General features: G+C 45.5%; 1 protein-coding gene across 1 annotated transcript in view; it reads left to right on the forward strand.

The window, feature by feature from the left end:
• The window catches only part of Pxn (Peroxidasin), a 72,507-nt gene extending 47,801 nt beyond the window's left edge, over positions 1 to 24,706 (forward strand). Inside the window, exons 17-23 of the mRNA XM_089552852.1 lie at positions 1,356 to 1,661; positions 2,482 to 2,741; positions 3,612 to 3,894; positions 10,494 to 10,683; positions 14,969 to 15,086; positions 18,507 to 18,718; positions 23,670 to 24,706. Coding sequence (XP_089408978.1) covers positions 1,356 to 1,661; positions 2,482 to 2,741; positions 3,612 to 3,894; positions 10,494 to 10,683; positions 14,969 to 15,086; positions 18,507 to 18,718; positions 23,670 to 23,755 — 1,455 coding nt within the window. The 3' untranslated portion in view covers positions 23,756 to 24,706. The remainder of the gene's footprint in view (positions 1 to 1,355; positions 1,662 to 2,481; positions 2,742 to 3,611; positions 3,895 to 10,493; positions 10,684 to 14,968; positions 15,087 to 18,506; positions 18,719 to 23,669) is intronic.
• The last annotated feature ends 1,448 nt before the right edge of the window (positions 24,707 to 26,154 follow it).

The following is a 26,154-nucleotide window of genomic DNA, read 5'->3' on the forward strand; positions in this document are numbered from 1 at the left end:
GATCACCGCGTGCGCCCTGTCCAGCTTGTCGCTGGGCGGAGGGAAGGTTCGGCGGGCAAACAGGAGGGAAGGTTCGGCGGGCAAACAGGAGGGAAGGTTCGGCGGGCAAACCCCAACCCGGGACTATACCACAGGCTTTACCCCGGTACATACCCGACAAATTTATGCAAGGTCTGCCACGCCAATGTAGCCACTTTAACTCACATGCTCTGGGACTGTAACAAAAACCTTCACGGTGCTAATTCCGGAACCCTCCCGCCGCGGTTGGCCGCTGCCTTGCGCAGCCCCAGCCTCGGGGACCAACTTTGGGCCGTCCAGCAGGCCCGCGAGGCGACGGCGAGGCAGCGCCTCGACGTCCCCACGTGGGAGACCTAAGGCCCCGTCGGCGAAAGCTCTGCAGGACTATGAATAAAGTTGTTACCAACCAACCTCCACTACGGCACCTCTTTCTCTCTCTCTCTTCTTTCACTCCTACCTTCCTCCCTTCCCTTACGGCGCGTTTCAGGTGTCCACCGATATATGTGATACAGATACTGCGCCATTTCCTTTCCCGAGAAACCAATTTAAATAAATTACAAGGGCAACAACAAAATTCGGCGTAAAATGAAAAAGACGTAGCATTAGAGTGCTGGGTGCCCACTTCTGCGTCGAAGGCCACAACGTGGGACTGTTAATGTAAACGTCTTGCATTTACTGCCAAACAACTATTATTTTGGTATTCCTTTGCAAGGAATGGCGCGGCAGGGAAAGACATGGAAGAAAGCAAGAAAGCATACACACAAGAAAGAAAGAAAGAAAGAAAGAAAGAAGGAAAGAAGGAAAGAAAGAAAGGAAGAAAGGAAAAAAGAAAGAAAGAAAGAAAGAAAGAAGGAAAGAAAGAAAGAAAGAGAGAAGGAAAGAAAGAAAGAAAGAAAGAAGGAAAGAAAGAAAGAAGGAAAGAAAGAAGGAAAGAAAGAAAGGAAGAAAGAAAGAAAGGAAGAAAGAAAGAAAGAAAGAAAGAGAGAAAGAAAGAAAGAAAGAGAAGGAAAGAAAGAAAGAAGGAAAGAAAGAAAGAAAGAAAGAAAGAAAGAAAGAAAGAAAGAAAGAGAGAAAGAAAGAAAGGAAAGAAAGAAAGAAAGAAAACACATGCACACAAGAAAGACAGAAAACACATACACACAAGCGCTTGACTATACGTGTTTTCTTTCTTTCGTCCACGTCTTTCCCTGCAGCGCCATTCCTCTCAGAGCATTACGCACAGACTTGCCAAAACCATTACGCTGCTCAGTCACACATTGGTATTAATTTTCGCTTTGCAGATACTTTGTTCCCGTTTAATTTCACGCTGACAGTACGTGACCGTAACACGTGCGCAGGTGCCTCCGGATGACCGCCGAGTGCGAGGCCACCGATGCATCGAGTTCGTCCGATCGAGCACGGCCTGCGGATCGGGCCGCACTTCGGTGTTCTACGGGGCGCTGGCGCCTCGTGAGCAGACCAACCAGCTGACGGCGTTCATCGACGCGTCCAACGTGTACGGCAGCCGAGCCAAGCAGGCCATCCACCTGCGTAACTTGACCAGCGACAGGGGCCTGCTGAGAGTGGGGCCGCGCATGAACTCCGGGAAGTACCTGCTGCCCTTCAACGACGGACAGCCCAACGACTGCAAGAGGAACTCCGAGGTAGACGAGCAATAACATGCAAGCCATAAAAAGAAGAAGAGAACTAGGGTACTAGCCCCAGTCAGTGCGAATAGATTCATTGTGGAATCTGGTTAAGACCCCAGGAGATAGGTCTGCAGTTAGGCTATATCTCGCTGCTTATCCAAATCCGCGGAGTTTAGCCAAGCTCTCCAGGTTGTTTATGGGGGTTCAGGAAATACGTTGATGTTTGTGCATTATTCGAAGTGAAAATGTACGAGATTTTTTATGCACAGTATTGCCAGCGATTATTTTTTTTCCTGAATCCTTCATTTGTTTTTTCAATTAATACTGTTGCTTATTTCGGTCTTAAGTCATTTGTAGCTTTCTGTTCCATTTCTCTTCTTCTTAGATGGCGGGTCCTACAGTATGAACCTTTTAAATTACTCGCTTATACCCATCAACTTAGGGACCATAGTGCTGGGTAAGGATAAAGAAATCCAAGAAAAACCCTTTGGGGTCAGAAAAAACAAGATTTACGCTTTAAAGTAAACATTGAATTCAGCTCTGACTTACGTTGTACCAATCAAGGCGCAGGGAGTTGAAAGGAGAAAAAAAATATATTTAAAGAATTTTGTTACACCGGTGCTCTGCTTCCGGTTGGGGTCCTCAACCCTGGCCCTTATTCGCTTCGTCCACTCGAAAAAAACGAACATTCCGTTTTGCCTCGGGTTCGCATCCCTGGACAGCAATACGCCCAGACTTTCTTGATATACTGTGCGTCCCACTCAAGCAATTCAAATCAGGACATTGTCAGAACGAGCGCTGCGAAAGCGCCAACTGCTTTCAACGGTGTCCGCAGATCAACGACGTGGACTGCTTCCTATCGGGCGACGTCCGCGCAAACGAGCAGCTGGGCCTCCTGGCCATGCACACGCTGTGGTTCCGCGAGCACAACCGGCTGGCCGAGGCACTCAGCGAGCTCAACCCACACTGGGACGGTGAGAGGCTGTACCAGGAGGCACGCAAGATCGTGGGCGCCGAGATGCAGCACATCACCTTCGAGCACTGGCTGCCCAAGATACTCGGACCGCTGGGGATGGCGGCGATGGGACCATACCGGTAAGGTCCTCTCCAGCTCCACCTCTGCTGAGCTCAAGTGGTCTTTACGGGACCATCCTTCTTCAGCGTAAACTCATCCTGAACGGCTAGTACGGGCATTTACGCTTGAGGTCGGGTACACTAGCCATGAAAGCCGGCTCTCGGTAGAGGCAGAATGGTGGAAACCTTTTGCACTGAGATCTATACAGAACGATACAGGCCGCGAAAGGAAGCCGGCGGAGGTTAACCAGAGGAATTAAGGTTCTGATTTCCTACTTTTCACTGAGTGAAAGAGGTTGCAGATGTGAAATTTAAAAAGGTCAGCTGAGAAAGTAAAGGATGCCAAGGAAGGACGTACGGAGGCGATGGAAAGATACGAGAACAGAGCGGTGCCTGGGCGCTCCGCTGTTCGCATTTCTTTTCTTCACGCTTTTTTCTTAGATGTTAGCAACAACACGCTAGAGTCTTGTATGACACATTGCACAACGACTATAACGTCTTTTTCTTACCACCCAGGTAAAAGTGCGGTGAAAAGAAACTCAAACAGCGATGCGCGTAGGCGGTGCGTTGTTCACGTTTTTTTCCATCGCGACCATACGTGCTGTAAATACATTGCCTTGAGGATTTAAATCATTGTTAAGCTGTACCTTTGCCAGGCGAAAATCTTGTAATTGAGTCAGTACTAAGTGAGTGAGCGAGCAAGAATTTATGTGGGGAGTAGGGACGGCAATATCATCATTATATCGGGCTCGTAAATAGAATACTGTGGAGGTTATTTGCTATGAAGATCAGGAAGGCGCTGCGCACTTTGTAGAATGGTTCGGAGCATGAAGGGCTTTGTGCAAAAACGTTAACTTAGGTATTCAAGGCATTTCTTCACGCTTAACGCAGGGGCTACAACCCCCAGCTGAACCCGTCGGTGGTCAACGTATTCGCAACGGCCGCCATGCGTTTCGGCCACTTCCTGATCAACCCGGTGCTGCTTCGTCTGGGCGCCGACTGGCGGCCTGTAAGGGAGGGACCCGTTCCTCTGCGCAAGGCCTTTTTCGCGCCCCATCTCATGCTCAGGGAGGGTGGCATCGACCCGCTCATGAGAGGCCTGCTCATCGCGCCCGCCAAGTTACGCAAAGCTGACCAACTGCTCAACTCCGAGCTCACCGACCACCTGTTCGAGGTAGGCACGTGAGCCCACAAGAACTGGCCAATTGTACCGTTTTATTTTCGGTAATTTGGACCCTAAGGAAACCGAAACATTGTTTGAATTATACGAAGTTTGACCACCGTTAATTCGAACTAAGTAACTTGCAATAAGATGAGCTTATAAAGCTCCCTTAATTCATGTAATGAAGACTAGATTAAAGTACGGCAGCTTGAATGAACCAGAAGTTCGAAATTAGTGAGTGATATGGTTAACAAAATTCCACTCGGGAACCTAAAAACAAAGTTATTTACAGTTTTCTGCTTCGAGCAGCGTCAAATTATTATACATTTCTATTGGCGTTCGCATCCGGTCTGGATAATCAAGGGAGCGGGCGCTCTGTAGAGCTCGTAGCAGCAGTGAAGCCATCCCGTTCTTATGGTTGCTTTAGAGAGTATGGATTGAATAAATATAATAAAGCCTTTATTTCAAGAGAGGAATGGTACTCGGTCGGTGTTGGGGAATAGGAGGAGAAATGGGGATGTAGTTGCTGAGGCAGCTTCTAGTCGGTCGTCTTCATAACCTTCAGAACTGATGCTGTAATGCATTGCTTAAAAAAAAACACCTCTTTGATAGCGCCCTCGTTTAATGTTTGAACACTGCTTTAAGATATTTTCATTGCCACATCAAATTGCGAAACCAAGACCCGAAGCATAAACTGTGTAGGGCTTGACCGTCAGCCCCGTTTGCTTAACCGCGAACATTCGCGAAGCAAGATGCTCTCAGTAAAGCGGCGCGAATTCAAATTCAAGCGACGTTTTCCTTATCCTGCGACAGGTGGCAACGGTCACCCAGTGTGTCGAGCTTGAGACCAGTGTTGATCAAATTCAGCTTGACAGCTGAACACACTCACGTATTATATTTAGCATATATGACTTCCTCAGGTGTCTTTCAGGTGACATGTCATCATAGGAGCCAGACCTTTTCAGCCGTGACATCAATTCCGTGGCCTTTTCCTAAAATTTTTCAAAAGTTGTTTATTCATTTTCCCCTAGATGGCGGGACCTATCTTCATGCGCTGTCGTTTTCGGCATCGATTGAAATACGTGTTATGTAAACTTTCTGCAACGTTTTTAGCAATTTCCTGCTACCGAATCACACCAGTTGCGGTTGGCAGCTTGCTGTTGTAACTTGCATTTTCAGTCTATGGACAGCGGACGGCAGATAATGATAGGCATGAAGATAAAGAGCTCGTTTTTCTAAGAAATTGATACTGTTCGCACGTGTGATTACTGTTTTCTGGTGTATAAAAGTGTGATGCTTCAGGAGAATAAAGTTTGTTGGAAGTTAGCGCTCGTGGTGTTCGTCTCTCGTTTCTTGTGTCCTCGTCTTTTGCTGCGCTACAGTGTCTTTGAAGTATGTACCAACAAGCCCAAAAAGCCACGCTACAGATAATGATATATTTGCACAAATTCATAGGCTCAAAATGCAAGTTACAACAGCGACCAAGCGCAACTAGTTTGATTCACCACTACGCGATTGCCAACAACATAAAAGAAAGTTTACGTCCCAAATACTGATACACAATTTTTTTTTCTCAGCTACTGAGCTCGAGGACCCGCGTCAATCCCGTCCGCGGTGGCGGCGCTTCGATGAAATCGAAACGCAAATGGCGCCTTTGTTACCCGCGTGTTGTGCGATATTAGCGTACTCTGCAGAACCCCAAGTGGTAAAAATTAATCCGCATCCCTCCACTGCAACGTCCGTCATAGCCCATGTGGCTCTTCGGTGTGGTAATACAAGCAATTTTCAATTTGCAATTATTTTAGGCTTGATGCATCTCGTAAAAAAAAAACCATAGCCTCTAGCAATTTTTGCGGTTCTAGTTTATTCGCAACAGATGGATAGATGTCAATAAAGTCCTCTTTGAAATGGGCTGGTGGAGCGTTATCCTGAGCTATATTTTTTATGTTCACGAAACCAATATGCGGTGTTTCCAGGTACTCTCAGGAAATTCATCTTTATGACAGGAAAACAAATTCTGTTGAATTTCACGCTAAGCGAATTTGTAATTCTACTCTTGTATCTTTACGTCACTGCCCTGCTTTCAAAACACCAGTCTTACAATCGTCTTCTACTGACGCCTAACACACTTACCTTCACTTAACTTTGTTTTCTCTAAACGATAGCCTCAGGGATATTCATTGTTTCCGCCGACATAAAGGCCGATACTGCTATCTTCTTGTAAAATGTATTAATCTTTAAACAGGTTTATCACACACTTGACATGCATTATCATTTTGTGTAAATGTCTTGTTTTAGCTTTAAGTTCTAAGACTCCCTGCTCTTGCTTCGAAGCTTGGAGCGCGGCCTCTTGAATCATAGAACGATTCCTTGCTGATTTGCTTTTCATTTTGTACGCAAGTCCAGGGTACGAATTTTTCAACTGAATTAATCCTCCTCTCATTCTGTGCCTATCTTCCCGGCGTTTAACGCTCATTATTTCCTCGTTCCTGGTTCCTGAATTTTTGCTGATCAGTATCCTAGTCCTTTCTCAGCTCCTGTGTGTTAACATTGTTTCTGTACAAATACTTAAATATAGTAAGCGCCCGTCTCTTTTCCTCTAGTTTCCTCAGGCGTTCTTCATACCACATTTCACTTTGTGCTTCCCGCGATTGAAACGTTACTGTTAATGGCGGCGTTGGTGCGGGGCGTGGCAGCCCCGCGTGCGAGGAACCTCTCAAGGCGGTTGCTGGGTTGAGACTGGGGGTTTATTTCTTTAGAGGGAGAGAGAGAGAGAGAGTGTGTGCAAGAATGCACTTTGTCAGGGAAGACGCCTGCTAGCTTTTGTGGGTGCTAGCTTTTGTTGGAGCGGCCGGCCCGCGCTTGTTTCTGGGAAGCGGGCGGCGAGTATGCGCGTAGGAGGCAAAGGCTGTTGGAGCGGCCTGGCGTCGCTTCGTCGACGAACACAACAGTTACCAAGCCCATGTCCCTGTGTACTGCCTTCATTGTGATTTTGCTGTGAGAACCTGATCCTAATGTGCAATCAGCGCTCTGATTTATTAAGGCGAAAGCCTTCAATGACTCGTCGTTGTCGACAGAAGGTTGTCGACAAAAGGTTGTCAACACAAGGTTGTCAGCAGAGGTGTCACGCTTTTCGGTTGGTCGAAATGGTTAGGACGTCAGAGTGCGCGGATTCAAAATAATTAGATCACCCACGGATGCCTGACGCCCCCTTTTGGAGCACACTACAATTAATAAATCAGTTGTGGCCCACTCCGACAGGGGCGTAAGGCGTCCGTGGGTGACCACATTACATACCTCATTACAGCGAACAGAGCCATGGATACAATCGAACTCATCGAAGCAGAGAGAGAGAGTCGTGCTAAAGGAGCAGTCAAAGTAGGCAGTCAAAGTGTGCAGTTGTAATGTGTAGTCAAAGTGTGTAGTCAAGTAAAGCAGTAGTACAGTACAAACAGTCTCAGAGTCAATGCCAAACAGTGCGCCAGGAAAGGCTTTCGCCTAGCAGCACTTAAGAGAGCCAAAGTGCCCCTGAATTTTTTTTCTAGGTCCGCCTGAACTTCTTCTCTCCAGCGCAAATAGCATTCCTAAAATTAAGCCTGCCGTACTTCTTACCCATTGCGCTCCCGTGATGATCTATGCTTCTATTCTCTGTTACGATCAGTGCTCTACCGCCGCCTGCAAATGAGATTGAGAAATGCCAGGAAGTGGACCGTGTGGGCCACCGGATGGCTGCGTAAGCGGGTTTGGGGTAAAGCCTCTTGCCAAGCACTAGTTTGCTTCTTGGTATGCGCGGCTTACGCTAATCCTTTATATTTTCCAGAGGCATGGAGACGAAATGCGAAATGAGAGAAATGCTCTGACCCCTCAGAGTGTATAGCGAGCCTTGTACACCAAGAAATTCCTCCATGAAGGTTGACACCGATATCCTGGTCAGAATAAAAAATGGGTGGTGAAGACAGTGAATCGGAGGTTTTGTATGTGTGTCAAAGTTTTTGGCGCACACTTCACCGCCAGGGACTTATCCTTGAGTACCAGGGCCAATTAAACGTCGCTGCTTAGCCTGCAGAGGAAAAATGTGAGCTACTTTGTGACTGAGTGTCTGCAACGCCAGAAATCAGCCGCCTTGCAAAAGCGGTGGCCCTACAAGTGCAAAAAGCCGGGTAAATTATTATGCAGTGACGTTTCTTTGAAACACTGTTACTTTTAATACCGGTGGTTTTTAAGAAGCCGGGTGATATAGGGACAGTATTAAAAGAGCCGAAGAGATCACATAATACGATCTTCACCTGTACAAAAATGGCCTCGCCCTCAGCGACGACTGTGTTCAAGCAGTATGAAACGCTGTGGTCAAAAATCCGCGTTCTAACTGGGTTGTTTCTTCCGCGACCAAACGCGTATTTACGGTATTTGTATTTGAGTTGATCCCGCTGACTACCGCTGCTGTGTCGATGGAGATAATTAACCACCATACAACCAGAACTTAATGCTCAGTTTTCGGCAAACATTATTGAAACACGGCGGCAATGGAAAAGCTCACTTTGTTTTTTCTTCCTACAGCTGCAGACTGAACTGAGAATTGCAGAGCACATGTTTAACTTCACAGCTACATGCTTGGACCGCCAAGAGATGAGCTTTTTAGCGGTTTCCTTGTTCCGAAAATTTTTGCGCATTTTCTTATCTATTTAACGGTATTGTCAAGAGCCGTATGAGCTCTTCCTTGGATACGCTTCTACGCTGGGGCACGCAGTGAGTGATCGCTGTCATTTCTTCGGCAGGGTTTGCCTGCCGCTAAACCTGCAGTCAGCGTCACAGCAAAACATACCAAGGTCATATGCAGCTGTAAGGTCCGAGCTTAACCAACCTGGCGTAATGAAAGCTTTCACACCGCAGCGAATGATGTGATGCGCGTTCGATCAGCACCACTCAGTTATCATTTATGAAGCCTTCCAGTGGGCGAACAGGAGCACGGTTGCGGAGCAGGGACGGTAGATCAGTAGCACCCCGGGGAAAGGAGTACTTCTTCTGCCATTGGAACGCTAATTGCGTTCCGAGAGCAATATTCCATGTGACGACGCTTTCATACCTATTATTCTCTGCGCGAGTGCTAGGCGTTTCAAATGGCTTCGAACCGAATGTTATTCGCAGTTTTAATTCACTACAACCCTTAAAGGTGCAGTGAAGAGGAATCTGAACTCGTCTTTTTGCCGCGGGAACTCGGTCTACACATTCCCAGCATTCTTAGAAACTTCGATGTATTGCTCTGTGTGGCCGATTTCCCTAATTAAACCGGATTAACTTCCAGCTCCCACCTTTTTTTTTAATTCTCCGCGTACGGTGGGCGGAGCCGACCAACGCGTGGAGTGCCTTTCAGCCAGCTCCGTGGAGGCTTGCCGCTCTGCCATTGGTGGAGTAACACGTAGTAATCCGTAGTAGAAAATAGTCGGCGCGTATTTTTATTTCTTCTGGATTATTTTGCGGCTGTATTATCTGCGAACTATACTATTTATTAACGAAAATCTAAAAAAGCAAAATAAAGCGAAAGCAAAGCTTCCATGGAACTGGCTGAAAGGCACTCCACGCGTTGGTCGACTCCGCCCACTGTACGCGGAGAATTCAAAAAAAAAAGAAAAGGTGGGAGCCGGATGTTAATCCGATTTAATTGCAGGAATCGGCCGCACAGAGCCATAAGCCAAAGTTTCTAAGAATGCTAGGAACGTGTAGATCGAGTTCCCGCGGCAAAAAGACGAGTCAGATTCATCTGCACTGCACCTTTAAACCAGCCTGCTTCATGAGCTTGAATAACTACAAACGATGATTCACGGTTATATTGCTGCTTTTTTTTCTGTGCCTCAGGCGACCTAAAGATCAACTACATGTCATAGCCATCGTTTGGTTGATGAAACCGAAACAATGTCAAGAGGAATATCGCAGGGTGATTCATGTATTCTAGTGTCTAACGAATCATTTGCGAGAGGGAAGCATGCAAGCGAGCATTTGGTGCCTATAGCTTTTGAGTGACTTATTCATTCATTATACTCGCGGACAACTTTTTCTGACACTGCAACAGAGGCTAGGCAGGAAAGGCAAGGAGGCGGTCCTTTGCCAACTTGCTATGGGAAGGGGGCTTCTCAGCACTGATAAATTACACAGTCATAATGCACAGATTTTACCAGTTTCGGATTTTCTAATCGCTTTGGCAATAAAGCCACTTGTTGCTGCAAGCAGGTTGATTAGATGTGAGTTCTGTTTTTAGAAAAGAAATATGAAGCCTTCATGGTGTTGATTTTGTAATGTTCCTAACGTCTGAACCAGGAACGAAATCATTATTCAGAGGACAAAGACATTAACTACAGAAACAAGAAAAACAAGAAACACTGCGGGTCTTCGTTGAAGACGCATGTGCTATCTTCCCATTAATGTTTCACAGTAAAGTGCACACCAACTTCGAAAAACATCGTCTGGGCGGTGTGCAAGAAACTTTCCCAATATTTGCGATGTCGCGGGGCTAAAACTACGCGTATATTTTCGCTTCATGACGTAGGCAGAGAAGTTTGAAAATTTCTTTCTCTAAAGAGTCGCTGATTTCGAGCGTGTGTCTTTATTTTCCTTAGCCTGCCCTGGTGGTTGCCCAAGACTTGGCCTCGTTCAACATCCAGCGCGGTCGGGACCACGGCATGCCCGGCTACAACAGTTGGCGCCAGTTCTGCAGCCTCTCGACAGCCGTGAGCTTCGAAGACCTGCGCCATGAAATCACCAGCGCGCAGCTCAGGGAGAAGCTGAAGCGCCTCTACAAGACACCAGGTGAGCAGTGCTTTTATCACTCAGGACATAAGCTAGGCATATTGCAGTCCCTTGATGTAACTGTGCCCATCGACGGCGTCGACCTCTGTGCGTCGAAACGGCAGACTGAGCTCCCACGGGGTTCCTTTCAATTAATGACAATACTAAGCTTTACAAATTTCAATCGGAATGCGGGAACAACTCTTAATTCAATTTGCTGAGTTTTTTTTTTCTTTCGCTGCTCGAGATACATTAAAGGAACTCTGAAAGGGCCTCTAAATAAAGTTGTGGTATGCTTGGGATGTTAAAAGACTCCGCTTCACGAATATCCTCCAGCAAGAATTTGTTTATTCCGCTTTGTAGAAGCCTAGTTATCTGTTGTTAAAAATTGAATTTCAGCGTCTGCGTACCTTTACCACTCCTTTAGTCGCTTTTTGAATACTGAAAGGTCAGCTCTCCTCCGGCGGCCGCACAGTAGACGCGCTCGGAAATTTCCCCAGGGGCGGAGCTTCCTTACCGGCCAGAGCAACTAGTTAGATTGGCCGCTCTCATGGTAGCGACCTGACGTCTGAAAGAATCTAACCAATAGCCAACTCTTGACCGGCTTACGCAGGAACCTGTGCCAGAGGAGGGTGCGAACATGTAAAAGCCGCCAGAAAGGGCTCGCCAAATTTCGAGCGTGATTGTGGGTTCTCAGCTGCATATAGAAGTGTATCATTTGGCTCATGTGTTAAAGAGAGTGCTTGACTGGAGGAGTTGATGTGTTGTGCTCAGTAATTGTTTCAGGGTAACTAACATACCGAGAAAGCGGGAAATAATCAATTTTAACTTAGAATAATAACCGGACGGAGTTCTCTCTGTTCTTATAAATGCTGCAAGTGCCTTTCGCAAGGAGACTGCCTTTGTGAGAGGACTGAGTGGAGCCCAATTTCCCTCTTTTGGAGTTGTAGTACTGTTTCTTTTTACCTCCATTCATTTTCTTACGCCTATTCATCGCATTAGAACAGAAAAACAGCTAGTTCCGAAAAAGTATGCTATTATCTCAAGCTGGGTTCAGTGAAAGAATGCATAAATCTTTAAATTTCATGAAGATCTTCTAAGGTACTAAGCTTATTAGATAGTTCCCCTGTACCAGAGCTAAATTTTAATGGAAAGCAGTTTGCGTGTAAGATAAGCCGCCTGCAAGCTATACCCATCAAAAGAGTAATAGGTGCTTGAAATTCATCATCTAGATGCCCCAACAGCGTGGAAGAGATTCATACGGTTTTAAGGAAGTGTTTTTTTTTTGTTGTTCGTGGCTTTTACAATCAGAAGGGGCGCTCTGGGTTTCGAGCACCACCCCAGTCTAGAACTGCCGATTAAACCCGACCGCCTGCGGCACTGTGACGTGAACCGAAATCTCAACGTACTGCCATGTTTTCATTTCGCCTGAATAGAAATGCAGCCGTAGCGGTCGGAACTGAACTCGCGCACTCGTATTCCGTGGCGAACGCCAGAGGAACTGTGTCGGGGTGCTTTTAAGAAAATGAAGGCAATATGCGATTCCTTATCAGTAACCATATCGTTTCCGGGGAAGCGGTAAATCGTAAGGAAGGGTTCTTTCCTGAAAGAGAAAAGTACACGCTTTGCGCATTTAGCAAAGTGGTATCTGCACTTTCTGCCAGTTTTTCCTAAAGGGGAGTTTAGCGTTTCTAGCCCGGTTGCGTGATGAGTAATATAACAACGAAAATTTTTTTCCCGCCACCATGATACAGTCGTACTTCAGTTGCTAAGCCATGATCATAGAAGTGCTGGTGGCAGTTGAATATGTTATTGCGAAAGCCACACTAGTTGCACTTTCAGCCCGTCGCGTAGCGAGGCCGGTAGCTACCATATTAGCATATTGGATTGGATTGGATTTGTTTGGATTGGATTGGATTTGATTGGATTTAATCGGATTAGAATGGATTTGATTGGATTGAATTATATTGTATTGGATTGGATTGGATTGTATGACCAATGCATCACCACAAGTCTAACCACAAGCACCACCACCAGCTACACTACCAGCTGAACCATGGCGTAGCTACGGATATTGCTTTCGCAATTACCGGGCTTAACCAAGCTAAGCCACAGCAATTTTTTAGATCTCCCTTTACTTGATAGAACAAATAGGGACTCTGTAATAAAGTTACTTAACAGACAATGCAGACAAGATGAGGTGCTGCTGCAGTTATATCTTCTTTGTAACCTCTGCCTTTTGTTCCGTACTTCTGTTTTCTTTCTCAGAGATTTTAAATGCTGAACTCTCTCATCTAACTTTATGCTGGCAAGCAAAACTAAAGGGTTACGGGTTCTCTGGACATTACACAAAATATGCCGGGTGTTCGTCAATAAAATCGGAAAAGCACGGCCGTATTTTAAAGGAAAGTAAGAAGCTAGGCCTCAGAGCAGAAAGGTATAATCGCGCAGGTTAGGGAACAAACTGTAGGGAATAACGTCCTGCCTGAAAATTTTAAAAACACAGCTTTAGGCAGGGTCTGTAAAGCGGCGAGCAGATAGCCGATATTCTTTTGGGACAGCACATGAAAGACAGCTTAGGCGGGGGGCAGAAAGTCAGATGCTGAGTCCAGGCTATAGAGTTTGTTGCTATACGATGGCCTCGGATGTCGCAGGACAGGCGTATACTATCTGAACATTTGGAGAAACATTTTTCCTCTAGCTGACATAGTTTAGTTGATTATGGGGTGACTGTGGCTCAGAATCAGAATACGGTGGCAACCAAACTGGGTTAAATATATAATGGGAGTGACGACATCAGTGGTAAAGGCAAGTTCGTAGTAAGAAAACCTTCAGTCCTACTCAGTGAACCAAAGTTCCATGCTAAGGTATATTTACATTTATATGAGCTGCAATGCAAGCCACTATACGCAATCTAATTAAAACGTCATATATAAACCGCATTTCAGTGCTATATCAAATATCATTCCCATTCATTCTATCAGAAGCGTAGTATTTAAGGTTTGGTTTGGTTTATGGGGCTTAACGTCCCAAAGCGACTAAGAATATGAGAGATGCCGTAGTGGAGGGCTCCGGAAATTTCGACCACCGGGGGTTCTTTAACGTGCACTGACATTGCACGGTACACGGGCCTCTAGAATTTCTCCTCCAAAGAAATTCAACCGCCGCGGCCGGGATCGAACCCGCGTCTTTCGGCTCAGCAGTCAGGCACCATAACCACCGAGCCACCGCTCGCGGCGCGTAGTGTTTAAATGAATTTTTCACTTTCAGGCTTGTGTATTCCATCGTTCCGATAGAGGCAGAAAGAAAGGTCTGTACTGAAGAGGAGAAAGTTTTGCCACTTTATTTAACGCTCCCTGCATGCTTCTTTGCTTGACAAGGGCGCTAAGGGAAGGTAAGGGGGAATAAAAGAGGGGGAGGAAGTGTCGTAGAAAAAAAAAAGGAAAACGACAGAAAAAAGCTGACATGAAATTCGGATGCGAGCATTTTAAGTGTTGACAAAAGGATTCTTCAATGGCATGAAGGAGGCGAAAACTTCGCTGTGATAAAGTATATTGTCGAACTATGCTGCTACGACCAGACAATTCCACAATACATTATAACTGCAGTGGATTCGATTATAGTGAATAAAGACTCCGCGTATAAACGACACAACACCAAAAGGCCCCACTTTTGAAGTTTAGTTACAGGCGCGGCCATAAGTAAACGGGGCACGTCATTGCGTTCGAAGTGCAATCACACTTTCTCCATCAAAAAATGAAGAAGCATTGTTTATCTACAAGGAAGCCCACCAACCTCCGCTACCTGCATGCGCGTACCACTGCTGGAAATTTCAATTAGGTGACGCGTGAAAAGTTTTCGAAGACAGTTGCGTGCTCCGTTTACTTTTGTCCGCGCCTGTACCTTATAAGTGTATATCTAGTCCACTAATGTTTGCAGTTTTATTATTAATAATAAGGAAATACATTATCAAAATTACTCCATTTGTTGTAGTAATAATTCTTATTGAGTCAGTTGGACCAACCGGTACATTCTAATGTTGCAGTGCACTGGCGCTAATATATGCCGGAGAAGTAAGCACTGCGGACAAGGTGCGCTAACTACGCCTACTTCTGCCCTCTCTTCACTTAGGATGGCGGCGGGTCTGCTATTTTTCTCTGTCCTTTAGTAAGGAGCTGCGAGCCGAAGTACCGGACATTTAGTCAGTATAAGAAAAAAGAAATCTCTAACTCTTAACGTCGACCTACGAAGTGAAAGAATACTTTTCTACAGGAACACTTAGCCACATGTTTCATCTTTTCCTCAGACAACATCGACATATGGGTAGGCGCTATCAGTGAGGAACCTCTGCCTGGTTCCAAGGTTGGACCGACGTTGACATGCCTGCTAAGTCTACAGTTCGCACGACTTCGTGACGGTGACCGGTAAGTATAAATACCTCGAGTTTGAACGCGGAAATTTATGACACGAAATCGTCACACAATTATAAATGCTATAAGGGAGTAATTACTCATTGGCATCCACCCAAGCGCAGGATTCCCCAAAACATCTGACCAATTACAAATGCTGTAAGCGTTGGGAGCGGAATATTCTGCATGTGTTCTGTTTTCGATGTCTGCAACTTGTTGTCAAGATGCACATCAGCAACTCCACTGCTCCATTCAAATGTTTTGGTGTTCAGTGCGTGTGGGCTGTTTTTAGCGCAAAACAATGCTTAATAGCCAATTACTTTCGTGTGAATAGTAGCAGAGGCTGTGAGGTAAGCTGCAGGTTGCGCAAGGAATGTTCGAAAAGCAATGAAAGAAAAAGAAACTAAACACACACAAAAGGTGAGTAAAAGAGTTGGAAGCGAAAAGATAAGCACACAACCAACTAGCTCAAACGAATTTTTTTATCTATATATGCAAAATATAAGGAACGCTTAGCCTGATACATACAAAAAGAATGTTAGCTCGCCATCCGCGTTTCTTCTGCTTTCTCCTTACCAAATCGTGGGGAAAGCAAGCATTTCGTTGCCTGACTAGCTCGTCCTCGTCTAACCCTAACGTTTGCTGCAAAGGCGCTTTATTACCAGAAATCACGCTAGAGCTTTGATGAAGGTTTACTTAAAACCTACCTCGCACGTGACGTGCAGCAAGCAATTTATGTATAACATATAAATAAACGAAGTCAAGGCTGAAAGTAAGGTAGCACTGCTTAAAGCTGCACTGAAGAGGAATCTGAACTCGTCTTTTTGCCGTGGGAACTCGATCTATATGTTCCGAGCAATCTTCGAAACTCCGACTTATTGACCTGTGTGGCCGATTTCCCTAATTAAATCGGATTAACATCCGGCTCACGCCTTTTTTTTTTAATTCTCCCCGTACGGTGGGTGGAGTCGACCAACGCGTGGAGTGCCTTTCAGCCAACTCCGTGGAGGCTTTGCTTAAGCTTTATTTGGTTTTTTAGGTTTCCATGAATAAATAGTTTCATTCGCAGATACTATAGATGCAAAATAAGCCTGCAGAAATAAAAATACGCGCGAACTATTTGCTACTATGGATTACTACGTATTACTCCGCCGATGGCAGAGCGGCAAGCCTCCACGGGGCTGGCTGAAAGGTACTCCACGCGTTGGTCGACCCCACCCACCGTACGGGGAGAATTTAAAAAAAAAAAAGACGGGAGCCGGATGTTAATCCGATTTAATTAGGGAAATCGGCCACACAGGGCAATAATTCGCAGTGTTTAAGAATGCTCGGAACGTGTAGATGGAGTTCCCGCGGCAAAGAGACGAGTTCAGATTCCTCTTCACTGCACCTTTAATGTGCTCCGCGTTCGTTTTTCGCCGGATTTAAGCATTGCTTCTTTTTAAATACACTTTTACCTCTGATACGCCTAAATAAAAGTAAAAAGGTGACCTCCAGCGCACTCTCTTTTATAAAAGTTCCTGAGCCAGAGGATATCTTATTCTCTTTTTACCCCTTTCTGCTTAGAGCGTAATACACGTTTACAGGTCTTCACATTTTGAACTCTGTTAGAAAGGCAATATCCTGCAAACAGCTAACTCGGGGCATTCTCATTGTGGTGGTTGTTTTTTGTATTCGTCGATGTTTTTTTGCTCCCAAAGCAAGTAGTTGCTCTACATACTACATGGTTTCAATTTTTGTGTCCTGTTTAAAATGGGCTCACTAAATGCCGCTGGTAACGGCAGTTGACAATTTACGGCATCACATCAGACTATATAGTGATAACCGGCTAGCAACATAATTCAGGGCAGAAGGAAGGTCAAAGTTATAGTGTACCATTACATGGGTATCACTAGCTTCAGTATTACAACCCCAAATTTCCTTCCAATTCCTGAAAAGCTGATGTGCAAAATGAAAGAAACAAGCAGTGGCTGCAAGTTGTCAGAGATGTAGCGCAATACAATGAGCAAAGGCCCGGAGCTACTGACACTGATAACGTTCTTTTTTTAAATTATGTGATTTTCAAAGGCTACAATTGAGGATCTGGCTTATGATGTGGCTATTTCACCTGGACTGGGTGAAAAACTGAGAAAAATGACCATGAATCTGATTCGCTTCTGAGAAATACGCGTTACTCTTAGTCATACTCACTGAAGTGTGGTCTGCCGAATGAAGTGTGGAACAGCCAACAGTTTTTATATTTCGAAGGATGGGTTTTCCCCACGCTGACGCGTGTCGTAGCCAGAGCGTGCTGACTGCAAGTAGGAGGCGCGCTGGCGCAAAGTGTGAATTCGTCTCATAAGCCTTTGTCATCACTACAGCACTGTAGCTTCTGTTGATGCCATCCCTGTCTCTAAGCTTGCATTGCCGCTATCAGTACGTTTTTTCTCGACAGCAGGAAAGCGTAGACCCTAAGTTTTTAATGGAGGTGATTACTTACAGTGTTTAATGGCACCTAGATGTCTGTACTACGAGGTACCAGTACAAAGTCATTTGTTCTCTGATGCTTCTTGTAAGAACTCTTCCAGCCATGTACACAATAAATACTCCATTACAACGCAATTTCAGCTGTCTTGGACATCAGGTTTAGTTTTAAGGCAACTGTGTAATTTTGTAAGATACTGTAATGAACATATTGATTGGGAATGGTCTAGACTTCCGATGCGCACAAAAATATTGATTTCAAAGTTGGTCCTGTGCTCGCACCGAATGTAGTACGAACGCCATGGAAAACAAATAAGGTGCGTTTTTGACAACTGACAGCACAAAACTGCAGGCTTACGGAATTGAGATATGCGGATATATTCATTGTTATGATGCAAACCTATGATATGCGAAATAGCTGATTTAACATAACTACATACCGTTGAAAAAAATGCGCTCCAGAATTCCTGCCCATTTTTTTATCGTTGCCAGAGTGTAGTTTTATAATTTTTCTAATGCCGGAGCATTTATTGTTATGTCGCGTCAGCAAAAAGTGTACGCAAAACATGTCCGCGAATTTTGTCCGCAAGATTGCGTTGTTCTCTTAAAAATATGGGTGAAAGTGTGATTTGACAGATAGTGTTTGATAAAATGTTTGTTCCAGTGGGAAAAAGTTAATTGAGGAGGTATAATTGCTTAATTAATTAAACGCAAAAAACGCGAAAAAATACACTTCGACGTCAAAATAACCATGGACGTTGATATAGTAGATGTACGTCAGAACAGCCTCGGACGTCGATGTAGTATGTGGACGCTTTCCTTTCGCATTGCTCCAATGCAGATCGCTGCAGTTATCTCAAAGTTTGTTTTTTTTTTCTTTGAGCTCTACACAGCTCTTTTAGCTCTAATAAGTTCCTAATGAAACAATAACTTTCACTTGTAATGATGTTTCGCATCCTCGGTTGTGCGCAGACTGTGGTACCTGAACGATGGCACCTTCACCAACGAGCAGCGAGAGGAACTGAAGCGGTCCTCGCTGGCCCGGGTGCTCTGTGAGAACGGGGATAATATCACGCACGTCACACGTGACGTGTTCACTTTGCCCGAGCGCCAACAGGGTGGCGTCGTCAACTGCTCAGAGATACCGGCTCTGAACCTCGAAGCCTGGAGGGAGCGCACTCCAGGTCAGTATGCAAGGCATCGGCAGAAAAATCGGAACGGGAATCGGATCAGGTGAAGAGCAGAAAACCTGGCCACACGCCGAAAAGGAGAGTTATATTCAAAGGGCATGTGCGGTCGGAGTATAGAGTTCTTGTTTTAATCAAAAATGTTGTCGTTTAAAGCAAATTAACGATTGTTATTGTGTTGACACGCGCTTCTGCAGGAGGTTGCGCGGTTCTCATGGTATTCGCAATCCTCATGCTTTCGCAATCATCATGCTGTGCTTGCGTTGATACCACCCGGCTCACTGGCATCAAGAGCTGCCTAGAAATCAAGGATATTGCTCGCGCGGCTATCCCCTACAACGAAAACAGAGCATGTGGGGAGCCTTTGGGAGGTGCCTTCCTAAACGCAGGCGCGTAGCTGAACGCGAGCAGTGCAGCCGCAAAATCGTTTTGTATAGATAACAAAAACAGGCATGTTTCACGAAAAGAAAACAGTGATGGCGACAGTTTTTTCGGTTTGTTTTGTATAGTATAATGCTCATAAACAAATTATCAAACCCAAATAAACGCATGCACAATAATTTTTGTGCCATAATTCTTCCCCTAAGCCTCAGCTTACTACATGCTCAGGGTGCGAAGTCTGGTAAAATTTCCTTTTTCATTTAGACTGAAACCCTTAGTGTTTAGCACGTGTACGTGCTAAACACTGGGTGCAGACTATGTAGCCCGGAAATTATGTTACTTGGCGTCAAACACTTCATAACCACAGGTGAATGTTTTTTTCTTTGCTATTTCGCACTGTTACCATTCTTATTTGTTCTCGCAGACTGCTGCAGATTACGGCCAGTTAAAAAGAGATCGTGGTCCATTCTTTACTTCATTTTCCGTTAAAAAGCAGCAGCGAAAGGGAAATAGAATATTTGCCACCACATCTTATCTTGAAGAGCCGTCGGTGCTTAGGCAGTAGCATCAGCTCCTGAATTTAAAATGGCCAAGAGGTAATCAAGTACTTTCGCAACGCGGACTCTTGACTCCGCTTCCAACATTTATTGAAGCGCGTCGTACGTTTATGCACTCCCTCGCTGCCGATCGCCCCATTGCATTACGTTTCTCTCTGTTTTCCTTGGGGGGGGGGGGGGTGGATTGTCTATTCGTCCCAACACGGTTGCTGCCGCGGCTCTCATTTGGTTCACATAATCGCCCGGAGTTAAAGCAACCACATTCTGTTAGAATCCTTTTTGCCAAGTATTTGCGTTCATCTACACTGCAGCTAGTCCCTGCTTCGCTCCTCTCCAATTACCTCTCATATTTTATTTTGCTGAATTGATACACTTCACGCACCTTGCTGCCCTTCGCCCCTTTATTACAGTTCGTGGCTTTTTAGGAATAAAATTGATCCTACTCCCTCCTCACCGATTGATTTTAAATAGCGTTTGCCCAGGACCATGGGTCCGAGATAGTATAAAACTTTAGGACCGATAGTGTTTACTCCTACGATCATAGTATCACGACCAATTAAATCACAAGACTATGCATGTAGTCGGAACCTGTCCCGAATGTCCGCGTAGCGGCATCAGACAGAGCTCGGTTATTCGTCTCTGCTCGTGTGAGTGTGAAGTTGAAGATCACTTGTGGGAAAAAGAAAGAAAGCATTATAAAAGGCGCAAACAACTTCTCTTTCTTTTCTCGCTCTCCGGAAGTACAGGAGCAGTGTAGACATGCGCTTCCCAGTTCCTGTTTCCAGCGCTAGCGCTACGCGTTTTAGTACGCAGCATAATGGAGACGAAAAAGGCGCCTCTAATTGCGCTAGCGGAAGCGTTTCTTCGAGCCTCCGCCTCGCCACACTGTGGCGCTCGAGTAGGGCGGGTGAGAAAGAAACACAAAATTCGATGTGTGTAGTCCTTTTTTTTTCCTTCATACTGTTCCCATTGAAAGGCAAAAGGTGGATGTGTTCCCACAGCGTCGTGCAAAATTTGCTCCTTTTTAGTTCCTTCACTAGTGCAGAAAAGTCGCCTGAATCGCTCATAAGAGCACCGCTGAACGCATCGCTGCTCTCTGTCCAGGAACTCCTAGGCTGCGTCTCTCAGAAGACGCCGCCTCGTGTCCAAATAGCTAGGTTTTTTCGCGTGAACCTTGGCTTTTTTGTTTCTCTGGCGAGGCTTCATTATCGTGTGCATGGCATACCGACAAACTGCCTTATAAGCGGTATAATTAGAGCACCACGGGGAAAAAGAAAAAAAGTGCAGCTTGGGCAATGTTTTCTTTGAGAACTTCCGGATTCCCTTTAGCACTTTCTTTACAAGATGATGCGCATAGCGCATACGACGTACACGTGACCTCAAGCTTCCTCGATCACGTAGAGAAGAATTTCGTTGCATATCTTGAGCTAACACACTTGCCTTTCTTCATAACGTGTGTTTGCTCTTCTGTCTGCGGCCTTTTCTCGCTATTGCATCTCAAACAGTTTCGAACAAAAATTTTCAAAATTGGACAACATAACATATTTTTACGGAAATTTTGAACGTAATGGTCCGTTCTTCTGATATGTTGCAAAAAAAAATTCAGGGGGCCACTTTGTTGACCCATAGTGTGGTGAGCCGGAAGCCTTAAAGGGCCACTGAGCAGGGTCCGGACACTTTTGAAAAACAAGCCAACTGCATAGATGAGGCATCGAAGATAACCTCTGCAAAATACTAGAGCCATGCGCGCCCCGAAAAGCTGCGAAAATTCAAATCAAAGCCCGCTCGTTCTTTCCTTCAGCAAAAACGGCCCCGCCCCACTACTCTGAACCTCGTTGACATCATGGGGGTTACTTTCGCTAAAGGCACTCTATTGGTGCATCGTTCTGACTGACGGGAGAAGGTTGGGCGTAGCCTTGGCGTCGCGTCGTCTGCACAACGCTTTCCGCAGCGCCTTCTGTTTTGCACATGCCTACAAACCCGCATGAAGGAACAACAAAAAAGAAACTGCGGAGGGAGCGTACGGCGACAGCCTTGAACCCTAGCCATAAAAAGTAAAAAATAGTAAAATTGAGTGAGGTGGTTCGCCCCCCCCCCCCCCCCCCCCCGCCGTGATCACGTCACGAGACGCTCTGCGTGCGCGCTCCCTTCTCAGTTTTTTTATGCGAAGCATATTACTAGAGCTACACTACAGCCCGTCGAGCGCGGCGGTGGAGCTACCATTCACCTTTAACGTGACCACGTGACACCACGTGACAACATGACGTCACAGCAGAGGAGAGATGGGCTGCCGGCTCGCGCGGTCGGCCGCGGCGGTGGAGGCTCCACATCAGAGGCGCGGCGGCTGACCACGTGACAACATGACGTCACAGCAGAGGAGAGATGGGCTGCCGGCTCGCGCGGTCGGCCGCGGCGGTGGAGGCTCCACATCAGAGGCGCTGCAGCTGACCACGTGACGCTACAGCAGCGGTATAAAGCTGAGCTTGCCTCGCTCTCCGGGCACTTACTAGTCTGAGGCCCGTGTGCTGTGCGATGTCAGTGCACGTTAAAGAACCCCAGGTGGTCGAAATTTCCGGAGCCCTTCACCCTCATAGCCTGAGTTGCTTCGGGACGTTAAATTCCAATAAGCCAAACCATGAATAGAAAGGTTAATTAAAATAATTGTTTAACTAACTAAACTCAGTCCCACTTACTTGAAGGATCACTGTACCATCCCTTTAATTGGTTGCATGGTTACTTGGAGGAGGAGGTAAACTTTATTAAAGAATAGGTCTTATGCGCGGATTTGGGGTGATGCTCCCCTCCCCGCGGTGGGCTCCTCTTCTAGGCCGGACGCCAGGTGGCCGACCGACGATGTCGTTCGGCGACCTCTTCGGCTCTAGCCAAAGTACAATTGGCCCCGTTTGAAATTCGCGCACTGTGACGTCACGACCATTTCGACCAATTGAAAAGCGTGACAAATTCTGTCGACAACTCCTGCTTACAACGATGAGGCATTAAAGGCTTCCGCCTTAATATTATTTTTAAAGTGTCTCTATCAATCGCATCGAACCGTTAAGACTCCCATAGAAAACCAAAGCGGAACGCTTTGAGCGATAGCAAAAACGATAATAGAAAAAAAAAATAAAACCGCCGTCAGGTGATCTGCGGTTCGTTGATTGTTTTAGCGAAATCTTTAATTATATGAAAAAATTGCGCTCACAAAAGGTTTCCCGCTCAAAAATCCTTTCGTCCAGAATTGTTGGGTGTGAAAAAGCTTTTCTTTGGCATTAAACTGACTTGCTATATTCTGCTTTGAATGTGGAATTCTGTGCGATTCCGTTTTATGTGCGACGATAGCGGTGACAAAGTTCTGACTACTTCTAAACATCTCCGTGCGAAAGCCAAAGAAATGTGCTAAAGGCTATGCGAGCGCTCTCTTTTGCTAGGACACGAGGCTAACTCGTTGTATAATCACTGCTTTATGGTTTAGTACCCTCTTCAGGACGCCAAGCGCGGTTTTCACGCTGCACATTGATCTGAACTAATTTTACTATAATGCTTCCAGTGCACGTAACCTAGCTCCACATAACGAGTTAAAAGAAAACTATAAAATATACTCAGAATCAATCATTGCTTCGTGATCGGTAGTTTTTCGAGCATCTCATGCACCTCGCAACTGCAAATCATGATTCTCCAGCAAATGTTTAGAGAAAAACAGTAAAATGACCCTTAAAAATTTTGATGGCCATGCTGTAATGCGACATGTATGTAGAGGTGGTCTTTGTGAGTATTCGAGTAAAATTTAAAGGCTGTGTTCATAAACAATGTAATTAAACAAAGAAATATTTGTAAATGCTGTTCGGAGCCGATTAGGGCGACAACTCACCGGGCGTTCTTCTTTCTCCCCCCCCCCCCCCCCCCCTCTTGCCTCTGTTGTAAAGCAGGTAATCTGGACGAGCCCGCTAATCCTGTTGTTTTTAAGCCGCTTGCACACCTTGTTTTAAACTCTCGTTTTTTTTTTCATTCAGATCCCAAGTGCCCGGATGTTCGCACCAAGCCGGCTTCGAAGGGGCTTCGCTCGGTAACCAAAGTGCGTCGCGGAAACGGACAATAGAGGGCATAAGGTCTGACGCTAGACGCCCTCGAAACTCTGCCTGCTTTGGATACGACCCGCCATGCGTAACCTAAAAACGATATTCATCGATCCAAATGCTCAGTACCGTTTGACTATCGCCGCTGAATGCTAGCTGATACCCGTGCTGTATCTGAACCTTTACCTTTAACGTCTTTACCTGTCATTTATCCAATTAAAGGCGTTTCCAAGCGAGACCACTTGATTCATTTAAGGGTAATTCTATTCCTATTGACTTAATAGCTGTGTTTATTCTCAAATACAAGCAGTTACAGAAATGCATTCAACGTTACATTCACCATTGATTCGAACGAATAACGCGTTATCCTCTATTTGTAATCACTTTTGTGTCCTCAACGTTCCTCAACTTACTGAAGTATTTGAGATTGATTGGTCGATAAGTGAAACTGTAGTGACATAGAGTGAACTTAAGCTTATAAAACATTCCGGTGAAAGGATACTCAATTCTTCAGAAAAAAAAACTTTTTCAAGCTGTCGAAAGAAAAGCGCAAGAACTCTGCTCATTTTTATTAGTTTTTGAACTTCAAAAATGTAATAAAACTACTAACGATGTTACTCTCAGTCGGCATAAAGGAAGTATATTGCGTAGGTGCGGCACTGTTAACTTGCACTTTAATATACTCACTCCGATCGCTTGTATATGTCATGTACATACAGTTGCTTTTTGTTTGTTTGCTTGTTTTGCGCACTGTTGTACTGCGCGTTTTACCAAACTGAGAGTTTGAGTTGGCGTTATTATTTGTGTTTTCGCATAGCACTGCCATTTTAGACCACCTCGCCATCGCTCAAACTTCAATGTACACGCAGTTTCTGTTACCTTGTATACATCACCAACTGTCCGCAAGTGGCAAGTCCTGGCGTTTGCGCGTTGGTAATTTGTTGATATCTTGAATAAAGCTGTTTCTAAACCAATGGCCGAGTATTTCTTTCTTACAATGCCATGTTTACGCAGAGCTTTTCTTTTCCATATATGAGCCTTCAAAGCAAATTGACACATGATTTATATGCTGTTAGAAACTGGAGTTTAAATTTGCTAAACATCGTCCGGTACGTGGTGTGCAAAACAGGTGCGTCTGTTCGTCTTAAGCGCCTGCCAGGATTATGGTCATCGCGAGGGAAGAAAAGACATTACCACAGTGCATGCAGATAGGGACAAAGACAATGGAGCTACCACGGCTGTGTGCGCTGGACCGCACACAGGAAGCAGCACACTAGCAGCACACTTTTAAGCATGAAATGCTTTTAGCGCCCGTTGTCGGCAATGTGGTGACGTCACGCCGAGACCGAGAGCCAACATCCGGGCACTGAATTCCACTCATCCGGGCACTGAAACGAGAACATCCGGGCACCGTACGCGATTTTACGAGATTTAACGAGACTCTCTAAGCCCTCCTACAGGACCGGCATACAAGCGCCGGTAGCTTCGCGCCGAACGGGTGGTGGCGTTCCTCCCTTCCAGTACGGTGCGGTTCGGGTGTCCACCGAGATAGAGAATTGCTGCGCCATTTCCTTTCCTCAAAAAGCGTTGCGTTCAAAGGGCAAGGCATCGCGCCGAACGGGTGGTGGCGTTCCGTGGACTGCCTGGCAGCGCTTCAACACGCTGCCGCGTTCCACTCCTAAAGGCGAAGCTTAAGCGTCACTAATAAGCAGTTAGTGTTTAGTCAGTAATCAGTAATTAATCACTAATTAGTAATTTGTCATTACTTCGTCATAAATTATGTGTGACGTAATCCAGTGTCACATCGGCAAAGTGGTGCGGAAAACGCTTCCGCCTCTACGCACTTTAGACAGTTTCGAACGCGCTGCATATATATTCTTGTCAGGCCTGCGTCTCGTCGTGTCCGCGTACGCTTCTGCATCGTCCTGCATTTCATGCTTACTCTACTCTCGGTTGCGGGGGAGGCAGAGATTTTTTTTATAATTCAATTTTCGCTCCCCATATTAACTACTGCAGTCTTGTATGGACGGACACAACTCAATCCAACCTTACCAAATTAATACTATTACAAAAGAAAGCAATTCGTCATGTAGCAAATGCCTCATATGACGCCCATACAAGAGAACGTTTTGCTTCGTTTAATGTACTCCCGATACACCACATACATAAACTTAACCTTGTTATGAAGTACAAACAGTGTTCAAACTAACAACGAAGCTTTCCTCAACTTATGTAATTTACATCGACCATTAGAAGTGCCCTACATATTCAGCAACAGAGAATACTGGTCTATACCCTCTTCCCGCACTAATCATGGTCGGCACATGCTGCAATACCACATGCCTACATATTTGAATTTCTTACAAAATAAAAATATAGATATACATAACCTTAGCAAATGCAAGTGACAGAAATACCTTAT

This window comes from Amblyomma mixtum, chromosome 7 (genome assembly GCF_055824585.1).
Source record: "Amblyomma mixtum isolate Tamu chromosome 7, ASM5582458v1, whole genome shotgun sequence".
NCBI lineage: Eukaryota > Metazoa > Arthropoda > Arachnida > Ixodida > Ixodidae > Amblyomma > Amblyomma mixtum.